The sequence below is a fragment of the Saccostrea echinata genome, unplaced genomic scaffold (genome assembly GCF_033153115.1).
Source record: "Saccostrea echinata isolate AGI-Se365-2 ecotype Australia unplaced genomic scaffold, CSIRO_AGI_Sech_v1 ptg000001l, whole genome shotgun sequence".
Taxonomy (NCBI): Eukaryota; Metazoa; Mollusca; class Bivalvia; order Ostreida; family Ostreidae; genus Saccostrea; species Saccostrea echinata.
This window is the reverse complement of record NW_026889750.1, coordinates 41,468,908-41,480,838: the sequence shown is the minus strand read 5'-3', so window position 1 is coordinate 41,480,838 and position 11,931 is coordinate 41,468,908. Positions and strand designations below refer to the sequence as shown.

The following is an 11,931-nucleotide window of genomic DNA, read 5'->3' as shown; positions in this document are numbered from 1 at the left end:
ATTGTTTGAATGTCTTAGAACGGCCACATAAGACTTGGAAGATTTGCGTGTCACAAGGTCGTGACTCGACAACTCTTACTCCGCCAATGCTCGTGTATATCTGTTGGATTTGTATGTAATTTTTTATTATCACATAAACAGGATAAACAAGAAAAGAGGTCCACAGAAAAGTCCCTTAAGTTCTTTTGGGAGTGAAGAACTGACCTATTTTTTTTTTCTCTCTTTGCTACACGATTTATAATTTTGGAAGTCCCATTAAACCCTTGCATGCATTCGTTTGCCATATACTAGTATTTTTGATAAAACAACGAGAAAGTAAAGATAGTTGAATCATTTTCAGTTTAACATATTTACGTCCAGTTGGGGCATAAGATTTTTTTTCTAAATAATATGCAGTTCATAATAGGTACTGTTAAGAGATTGACAATATTAATTTTGTCTTGAACAAGTTGAAACTTAATATTTATTTTGGAATATTGTTAAAATTTTATACTTATGTAATAACTACATGCATTTCTTACATAAAATACGGTTTCGAGTGAATAAAAAGGAAAATGATACTACGTTGGTATTTATATGATATGTGAATATCGTAAAACTGTGAGGCACAGTACAGAGTAAAAGAATAAAATTATATTTTTACAATCAATTAGAGAGGTTTTCTGTTAAAAATAAGGTTTTGAATTTACAAAATTTTTCTTTTTTCAAACTTTCTCCCAAACAGTGTAATTACTGTCAAATCACAAATTTTGAGGGGTCAAATTTTCTTGATTTTAGAAAAAATTACTGTTTCAAAGGGATTTGATTTCGTGGTTGAAGTCTACAGTATAGTACGAAATTATAACATTTCGTGGGGGGGGGGGGTATGAATTTGTGGTTCTCTTCATACCAAACAACGAAAATTAAACCCCCACGAAAATACATGTTTTCACAGTATCAACATTGTACACAATATTTTCTTCACAAGAAGTACTTTTAATTGCAGTATAAACCTAGTTTTACTCTACTACATTTTTTAAAATGAACAAATATATACATTTTTTACATTCTACCCTAAAAAACAAAAACAAAAACTCACGATATTTTCCTTATGGTTACATCAATTATTTTTAGAACTGAAAAATTTACCTTGTAATTTTTTTTTCGTTAATACGAGTTACTTATTTTGTGTCTCATTATCATTCATTGAATTATTATCTCTCAAAACGAAACTGTTTCCTCTTTTACTTAATTATTGGGTTCTTAGAAGATAATTCCCTCGTTATATAATGAAATCGTAAATTGTAAAATGAGTTACATGTATATAACATATTCATAATTAAAATACTGTAAAATCGCTTATTTTCTTGGGGTCAAATTTTCGTGGATTGAGCAAAAATAATGTGTGGATATGATTTCGTTGTTAAAGAAGTTTTGAGTTATATATATATATATATATATATATATATATATATATATATATATATATATATATATATATATATATATATATATATATATATATATATATAATTTAAATTTTACATTTAGGACATGAATTTGTAGGTCTCTCTATCCCACGAAGACAACGAAAATAAAATCCTCACAAAAATAAGTGATTACACAGTATTTAGAATGCGTACAAAAGAAAGAAGCATGCAATAGTTCAAATTAATTTAAACTTATTATTGCACATATTGCGAAGGAATTCTTGTCCTGTTTCTGACTAATTAAAATATTGAAATATATTTGCATAATTGTGTTTTATAATGAGTTGATAAAAATATGTTAAAAAGGAATTCATAAAATATTTCTTTCCCTCTTACAACTGTACAACTTGGCAAAGAAATGGTATGCTTGCTTTAAAGTTTAAAAGGGACTATATTTTTGGCCGAACAGCAGCATAGCAAAAGATCACAAGATTTGCTCATTTTTTTTGTTTTTGTTTCATTTTGTATCGGTTTATGAAGTGTTTAAAATATGTGAAAATAAGAAAAAGTTAAATATAAGAAGTATAAAAAAAATACCTAATATTCCTTAAAAAGTTATGAAATAAGAGGAAATTCAGGTTAGTAAATGTTTATTTCAGTAATTATTTATCTCAATTTGGTAGTGTTAACTGATAGACCTCTTTGGTACATGTACTATCTTTTATGCCAAAAGATGAACAATTAAATAATACTTTTAAATGATAATGAACATAACATGATATAGTAGTAGACAACAGAAATTTTAAACCCTTAATGTCGAGGAAAAAAACATGACGGCTTTGACCTGACGTTGATATTCAAATACGACGGTACCGACATTCCACTTCTTGGGACTTGAGACCATATGGTACCCCGGTAACTGTTTATGTCTTCTGCGCACGCATACAATGATCAGAGAGAAGCGAAGCAATATTTTCGTCCTGGGCCAGACAATCGCCATATATATATATGGTTCTGAAACTGCAATTTATGAAGCCCACTGCATGTACTTAAAACATTTAACAAAATTTGCATGAGCCATGGAAAACTTCCTTTTTCAATTTTACTTTTTTGAGTCACTATGACTCTAATAAGTTTCCGGATCACTATAGATATCCATGGAGACTACAGCATTGTGATACTAGTAAGTCACAAAGATTAGATATGGTATTTCGAAAGAAATATAAAGTTACCTAATGAGGGTAATGCATTTTTGAAATAGATTTCATTGGGAAGTCAGTAGTTTGAGACTATTATCACCATGGACCTATTAGAATTGCTGAATGTTCTTGCAGGAATCTTAAGATGTACTGTAAAATCACTTATTTTCGAAGGGTCAGATTTTCGTGAATTTAGGAAAAATTACTGGTTCGAAGAGATTCGTGGTTGAAGGACAACCACTTTACTGTAGTGCGAAATTATAACATTTCATAGGGCAGTGAATTCGTGGGTCTTTTCATACCACGAAAACAACCAAAATTTACCCCCACGAAAATTAATGATTTCACGTATAAGACCATAGTTTCATAAATAATGATTTTAAAGAAAACATTCTTTTCGCGATGATAATTTATTATGCATTCATGAATTCCCAATACGAACTTGCGAAATTTTTATCCTTATTGAACATCCAAAAAAGTATACTCGTGAGTCTTTTAATACAAAAATCTTCTGCGCGATATCGAATAATATCTACTATACTAATGTCATAATTTTACTGTTAAATGAAAATCTGTTGTTGCGATATCGAATAAATTGAAATGGAACGTCTATAGTAAAATACTTTGTTGAATGTGGTGTTCCAAGTAGCTATAGTGTTGCAAGAATTGCAACAATCCCTTTTTTTAGCGTTCATATATTTAAATGAAAATTTAAAGCAATCTCACGAATTAAAAACATCATGCAATTCATGCTTTTGGTAAAAAGTCACTTTTTAAAGATTACTAAATGGCACCATAAATTTACTCTCTTTTTATACTTATGTCAGTACATTTAACATATTAAAGTCATTTGAAAATCTGTATAAACTTTATCAGTGAAGCCGTTTATAAATTATGACATTAGTATAGTAGATTTAATTCGTTAACACAATGCATACAGAAGATTCGATGCTGACTTCTTTAATTCTGGGGGGTCTGCTACTGGTGTATTCTTTGGATAATTGAACTTGGGAGAGTTTTATTTGAGAAACAACTGTTTGTTAGATATCACAATATTTGCAATGTTCATAAAAATGTGACAAATTTGAAGTTGATGAAAAATCGATAGCAGCTCTCAAACAGTATGTTAAAACAACGGACAAGTTTGGTCACCATGTAGTCAGATGTTAGTGAAAGACAACAGTGAATGTGTATGTGCCACATGGAACCCTTCTGTTCTAAAGAATTATTTTCCGAGACCTCTTTCACATAAGGTTAGAATTTCATAACTCTAGATGTATATATGTAGGTGTAAAAAATGAATTAAATCCAAACAAATACGTGTAAAGAACAAACAACCGAACAAACACCCCCCCCCCCAAAAAAAAACCCCAGTTCCGATAGAAAGGAAGGAATAAATTAACTATATATTTTAACAAAATTTTAAAAACAGACTTAATACTTGAGAAAATTATTATTATTATAAGAAATTAATAAAGAAAAGTAAGTGAATTCAATTATTCAAATAAGAAAGGGAATACGAAAATATTGTTTGTTAATCTGCAATGTAACTCCACGAAATCAGAGACGTTTAATATATTTATCGGAATTCCCAGCAAGAGACCTTTATATATGTTGTGATAGCTTACAGAGGAAGAGCACCAAAATAATTGTTATGCTGAGTGTTTTTGTTTTTATTATTGTCAATTATTTGGAAGAGGTTGGAACAATCGTACCACTTCTAGATTGTGCAACTTCCAGTAAGAATATCAACTCTGATTGACTGGTTCAAAAAAATTGAAATTATTACTTTGCAAGTAGAATATTAACGACATAAAAACATTCTTCAATTAAAAATTTGCGCTTAAATTTTAATTAAATTAGCAACAACTTGAAATATAAAAAGCGACATTAAATATTATAATTTAGAACAAGTGCATGAGCATTTTCATCTCATATCTGCGTATACTAACATATACATTCTTTATTTTGAAATACTAATTTTGGTCTGTTTTGAGCTTTGAAAAAAAAATATGCCAACAAAATCTTAGATATCAACTTAGCTTTTTGCTTTGGGGCAGAGGATGTTAACTGCACCTGAAGCTTACCGGTAATATATTCAGGTTTTATCGAGATTCTGTTTTCTCGCTAAATATGAACGTTGTTATTATCTATCAGATATACAGTGACAGATAAAAGTAGATATTATTAAAAACACTTAAAATTCTCTGTCTGGAGTGTTTGCTAAATGATTCTTACATATGTTTCTTGCTTTATAGATCAATGTTTCGCACAGTTCTTTTCCTAACATACTGTTTCTTGCATTTGTACTCATTTTTTTAAGTAAGATTTTTTTTATGTTAAAAAAATAAATAAAAAATAAAACGCATCAGATAGTTAATAAAATTGCCGTAAATAATATAAATTTGAGGGGAAAAAAGGCATTTCAATTCATTTAAGAAGATTTAAAAAAGACAAAATAAAATAAATAATAAAAATTCAATAAAAATAATTTTAAAAAATCGAGATATCAAAGTGGATCTTATATATATATATATATATATATATATATATATATATATATATATATATATATATATATACATGTATATATATATATAATTGAAATAATTTAATTTGTGATAAAATATAAAGATTTTAAAAATAAATGTAAAAAGATAATTTTATTCCATATGATGTAAAGTTATCTATAGTAATGTAAACAGAAAAGTAGCATAATATATAGCAACAGAGAGACGCTAATACAGAAAATAAGTGAAAATAGCATTTACATGTAATAACGTGAAAAAATTGGCACCGTGTAAACAATATGATGTATGAAATTTCATTTTCATTATTTGACGTGCAAGAAAATGATCAGATCGGCTTATAAGTTAAGCACATTCTATCTTTTCATCGCTGATTCTTGAAATTACATTCATGATGTAAAATTTCTGCATATTCAATTCACAAAGCCAGGATTTTTTTTTTCGATTGAAAATTTAATGATCTTCTCAGTTACATTATAAATAATACAAATTTTGTAGAGTTTCCTTTCCAACCCGTTCACATTAGAGAAATTATGACATAGCTCTATCTAAATGACCGCATGTCGCTCACTGAACGGAGAATAGCCGATTTCATATGGCCGGGGTAATTATGCTTGTGGAGTTATAATTAGTTCCAGCCCCATCGATATTTTACGAAAAAATTTTCTACTCTCTCCCAGAAAACTGGCGGTAAAAAGATTAAATTGGTAAAGTGCAATGTGCTTGTAAACAAAGTGGAAATTTGTAAATAGATGTACCTTAGCTTCAAAAATAATAAATTTTCCACATAGATTAACATCTTCAAAATTTTCCCTCAACAACTCTAAGCTACGGATTTTTGAGCAGAAAGGAAATATCAAGGAAGAAACTGTAATCCGTAAAACATCAATTTTTTGTTCTTAAATCTTACTATGAAAATATACTCACTTTACGAAAATATAATACATGCATATTGACACCGGAATTATTTGAAAATAATTGCAAAAAATGTACAATGTTCTTTAAAAAATCAAGAAAAAGAAACATTTTGCGCCAAAACTTTTTTTTTCAAACTTTTCATACAATAAATTCAAATTATAAGAATTTTTTTAAATCCCCAAAGTATTGCCTACTGGAGCGCGCAATGGAGGAGAAGGGAAGGTTTGTAATGAAATTATACCTACACCTTGTTCATCCCTGTAGTTTGTGTAAGCGATGATTACTATATTATTGATTTCACACTGATATTGAGGCCCAATGACGATAGAAAGGGGGCGGAGTCAAAGTTTGATAAGTCTCCAACTGGGCACACATACTGGTCTCAAAACACTACGCCGTAACTCGCACACCGTATTAAATATCCCAGCGCACTGTTCACTGTTTATCCTAAGATGTTTTCATTGTACTTCATTACTGTCAAAATAACCAACCAATATACAGGAATGTAGATTTTTAGCTTTAAAACCTGTGGAAATGTTATAAAAGACATTGAAGACTGAAGAGTTATTTGTTCTAACACGTTTAAATTTTCCTATATCATTGCTGAGGTTTCAGGAGTAAATGTGAAGACATTGTAACAATGCTTAGTTCATTTGTGGACAGAGGTGAGTCTCAGCATCTTCCAACCCCAGGAGTGGGATATCCTGACGGGGGGATGCTCCAAAACCAGCAATATAACTATTATAATTCCCAGTCCGGCGGATACCCCGTGCCGTACTCTAATGTTGGAAACTTGGCATCCCGAGATTTGTTGATAAGGAGATCTGAATTTGGACTGTCAGCTAATGATGGAAATGTTTCCGCTCGTTCAGGGATGCTATTTCCCGCTTCATCCGGGTTTCCGCCACAGCATCATCAGGAGGTTTCTCCGCACGTGTTGTATCAGGGACTCCGTCCTGATGTGTCGTCATATCACACTCCTCGTCATCAGCACGTTCATTCTCAGTCTGGGTATTTTAACATGCCCGCCAGCGGAGGAGATATGTACGGTAGAACTGACCAAATGGGGTTCAATACCTCGGGAAGAATAGATCAATACGAACACGCACAACAACAGTTCATGAGCCCCATGAATATGTTACAGAGTGGCCCTGGACTGTTTCTACCTTACATTGGAAGACCTGCTATTAAGCAAGAAAGAACTTGTATGTGGGTAGACCCTGACCAATCTGAACCAAGGAAGCCTTGTAACAAAGTGTTTTACACAATGCACGAAATAGTGAACCATATTACAATAGATCATGTCGGAGGTCCGGAACAGAACAATCACACGTGTTACTGGCAAGAGTGTGCTCGTGAATTCAAACCATTCAAGGCAAAGTACAAGCTTGTCAACCACATCCGGGTCCATACCGGGGAAAAACCGTTTCCATGTCCATTTCCGGGATGTGGAAAAGTGTTCGCCAGAAGTGAGAATCTAAAGATCCACAAACGAATACACACAGGTTGGTATTTCATTTGTAAGAAGAAAGAAATCAATAACTATTTCACTAAAATGTTACTTACACTTTTTTATGGACCATTACATATCTTCATTAAATTGATTGAAGTTACTAATTTACATGTAAGATGCATTGGAAACAATGTCGATTTTTGTGAAATAGATCTAGATTCTAAATGAAAATGTTTCACTATTGCTATATGCATTATGAAGAGGATCCTTGTTTCTTTGATTGAGAGTTGTAAATATTTTTTCGTAATATTGTGTACAATGTAAATTTATTTCCGTTTTAAATATTTATCAAAACTATGAACAGTCATAGACAATTTTATTTTAGTGATCGGTTACTGTCTAATTAAATCGGTGAGTTTGCACTAGATAAAATGAGAGATACCACCATTGTTTAGGAAAATATCAGATAAAGCAAAAACCTGGAGTGGCATTCGCACTTCTAAAAGGTTGAATTAGCTCTGTACTTATATTACAACTAGGCATTGACAATGTTCTAGAAAGTTTATTTTGACTAGATGATTTTCCCCCCATGCGTCTCTGAACGTTTGCGAGCCCGATGTTTAAAGCAGTCAAAATATTTACAGTACTCACTCGGGCTTTATTTTGTCCTAAAACAAGTAGACGCTCTGACAGGTGTGAGAAACTTCTGTTCACCTGCAACCGCTTTACATCACGTGCAAGGGAAAACTAAGGTCCATTGAAAATACGCGTCCGTTTGAACATCCAATGTTCCCACAAAAATAGCTTTGAAAATGGACTCCAAACTTTTTTTTACTCAATTTACGAATTGCTTGAAGACATACGCTAAGGAAAAATATGTACAGATGTTAAAATACAAGAGAGAAAATTTCCTCCGTGAGAATTCTAAGGAGGGAGGGTTCTCGCATCTGAAGAGGTCATTATGAAGCGTTATGTATTGAAAATACATTATTCTGTGTCCTTCAGAAATAAGTTCCTTTTGTAGATGGTCGTCTTTGGGAACAGTAGGTCCTTCAGAACGTCTAAAAGCGATCTGACAGAGTTTTCAATTTCTTTGATCTACATTTTAACATCGATTGTTAAGTTCAAATGTCTGGTTTGTTCATTGAGCATGCTTGGATACTTTATGATTTTACTTTTAGAGTTAATGTTTACCATGGGATAAAATTCAACATTCAATACTCTAAAGGAATACATGTATGAAAAGGTTTAATTTGCCACTTTCTAGAATCATAACAAATCAATTCTTTCCATCAACCTGGTTTTGAAATCACTAGGTCGCAGTTAATCCATCATTTCTGGGAAATTCTGAAATTTCCAGATTTTCCTCATTGGTCGACTCAGGATGCTGACCATCTGAGAACGCTATTACAAGTGTCTCTCCATCGCAATTTGGACAGCAATTTAGATAATAAACATACAATAAGCTTCCCCAAGGACTGTTAAGAAATAATTAGAAGGCTAATCTAATCGCTTAAAAGATTAACGAGGCGTTGATACCTTATCTTGATCCAATGTAGCAAACAGAAGGGTGTTGGATGTCCAATTGTATGCCCAATCTGCCACGTAGGAAACTTAAAATTTAACTTTTATTTTTAAAAAAAAATTCAAGAAACTTCTCAAATCTAACTCCAGTGTAATTTCATAAAATAAATAAATTATAATAAATGAACAACATTTTTGGAATTGGTTTTATGTATTTCTTTTAAAATCTAACCCAAATTTAATATAATTGTTAATACATAAAAATAAATGAACAATTTAACACTTTGGAATTCATTTTATTTATTTGTTTATATTTATTACAATATTACAGGGACTTGAACAGTAGATAACGAATTTATTTATCGTTAATAAAAATCCAACTCAGGTAGTGTTACCTTTGATTTTTTTTTTTTTTTACGCGTCTTTGGTTCCCTTGACCAAAAGTTTTATAATTATAGTACTGAGAAAAATGCGTAATTCATTTGGATTTAAATAATCAGCAAATATTCCAATGTTAAATTTTAATATTATAATATTATATTTCATATTATATTTTATATCATATTATTATACATGTGTATTTCAATTTCATATTAAATTTCAATCTTCTTCAATTATATATATATATATATATATATATATATATATATATATATATATATATATATATATATATATATATATATATATATATATATATATATAATTTTCAAGGAGAAAGGGGAAATAGGTAGTTGCTACAGCATTTTATGACATTAAATAAGATTTGGTGCTAACAAAGACTGGAGTTTGTATTATTACTGTTTATGGTGTCTAGTTTTCTGTTGCAATTCTTTAAGAGTTTAAATTTTTGTGAAATATTCCGAGTTACGGAAGTTATTATACATGTATTAGAACAAGACAAAAAAGAGAAAAGAAAGCTATCTTTAAAATTTCAGTTATATTCTTCCATGTTCATTTATTGTTCTTTGTAAATTTTTTCCTTATGTCTGCTTTATTCTAAATATAAACATTTTAATGAATGAAGACATTTTCTTCAAACAAAGCAAGCAGGCGACGTAAAGAGGATCTCTGTTTGTACTATTTTCCCCATTATTTGAAGACTAAGAAAATTTGTATCACTTGAGTTTACCGACTGCAGCTGCACAGCGGTGTTTATCGACGATTTAGAGGTCCAATGTCATCAAATCGCTCCAAAGCGGATTAAGGAGAATTTTCCACTTCAAGCAGTGAGATTTGCACATTAGGGAAAAAAATTCGGACAGGCCTTCCTGTGAAGGACCAAGGACACGATTGAAGAGACGTGTTAACTCTCTGCTTATTTCATAAAACTTTTTTCTATGCATAACTTCGGTTTTTTATATAAACTAGGTTGATATTTGGTTCATAGTAATTATGGCATGGTTGATCCTTCATCGACTTATTTGTAGTTCTATTGTGTTTTGAGAATAAAAAGAGATAATAGAAATTGATAATGATATTCTGTGTTTTATTACCGAACCTCGAGTAACTGGGTTATTTTCTCCTCAGTCCATAGCACAATTCAAAATTACTTAGCTATAAGACGTAGGTGATGAAGATATTTACATTTTTTGGTGTACTCAATGTGACTTGTAAAATATATGGCATAAGATTTTATTTCTTGGCAAATAATCTGAATTGAATGTGTGAAGTTGGAGAAAAGCATAGTGAGAACGGGATGACATTAATGGTGTCGCTATATTACTATCACTCCTTGTTTAAATGCACAAAAATATGTCACAAAAATATTTCCGTGTGTCTAGCTGAACCTCTGCGTTGAATGAAGAAAAATAGATAGCATAATTTCATGGCATTAGATATAACTGGTTAATACTTTTGGAATTTTACACAAATGCTGTCTCTGAAAAATAATGCAAAATTTCACCGCAAAACCTCAAGATTTCAGGCATAATATTTAGCTTTTACGTCAACATTAAAAAAATGTGTACTTTTGGCAATAAGTATATTACGTTGTTTATAGATTTTATTTTTCTCTTGCAGGTGAGAAGCCGTTTAAGTGTGAGTTTGACGGATGCGATCGTCGATTTGCCAACAGTTCGGACAGGAAAAAGCATTCCCATGTCCACACCAGTGATAAGCCTTATAATTGTCGGGTTCGTGGGTGTGAGAAAAGTTACACTCATCCTAGTTCTTTGCGAAAGCACATGAAAATCCATGGAGATGTGTCGCCAACAATGGAACGTCAGGATTCCGACGAAGTGTCCGTCTGTAGTGAGAGCACCTCCCGCACATCGCCGTCCACCGATCATACCGTCAAATCTCCAAACTTAACCGAACAACCTGTGGATCGAAAACCAAATATAAATGCCATTTCCGGCACATTACAATTAGACCATAATATTCATCCACCTGATGTTCCGAAAATGAATGACTGGTTTGTTTGCCACCCTCGTACCTCTGTGAATCCTGGTAGCAAGGACCACACCCATTTTTCAAGCATCGCTTCTTTGTCATCGTTCCATCCAATGCCCATTATGCAGTATTCGTGACGTCACAATGACTTCAATCAGGGACATTTAAATTATTTTTGTTGAGTTTGAGCATAAATATAGAAATTTATTGTATTTATCAAATTTGATAAATGGTTTATAAAAATATATCGTATAAAATAAAATGAGTCATTTACTGGCATTACAGATATATAGTTGAAATATACTTCTATCTTTTGGGTCACATTGCAAATTAATTTTTTCACAATTTTGTTACAAGTAAAAACGTTCAATATTACAATGTATTATTATAACTCATATATTTCTCTTTAAAGGAAATTAATTTTTAAAACCTAACCAAAACAAATAGAAATAATTCCATGCTACTGAGTAACAAGGTACTTATTGCAATATGTTGATATCAAAGGT

The 11,931-nt window shown here is 31.3% G+C and overlaps 1 protein-coding gene across 1 annotated transcript; it reads left to right on the top strand.

The window, feature by feature from the left end:
• Positions 1–6,371: 6,371 nt before the first annotated feature.
• LOC133191837 (zinc finger protein ZIC 4-like) lies at positions 6,372–11,688 on the top strand. The gene is made up of 2 exons (XM_061327570.1): positions 6,372–7,559; positions 11,054–11,688. Exons 1-2 carry the CDS (start codon positions 6,695–6,697, stop codon positions 11,560–11,562), a joined length of 1,374 nt encoding a protein of 457 aa, XP_061183554.1. The 5' UTR covers positions 6,372–6,694; the 3' UTR covers positions 11,563–11,688.
• Positions 11,689–11,931: the final 243 nt, after the last annotated feature.

Bases quoted from the DNA above. Each gene is read 5' to 3' on its own strand.
- LOC133191837 (XM_061327570.1), top strand. From the start codon at position 6,695: ATGCTTAGTTCATTTGTGGACAGAGGTGAGTCTCAGCATCTTCCAACC. The intron at 7,560-11,053 runs GTTGGTATTTCA...TTTCTCTTGCAG, and splicing joins CCACAAACGAATACACACAG to GTGAGAAGCCGTTTAAGTGT.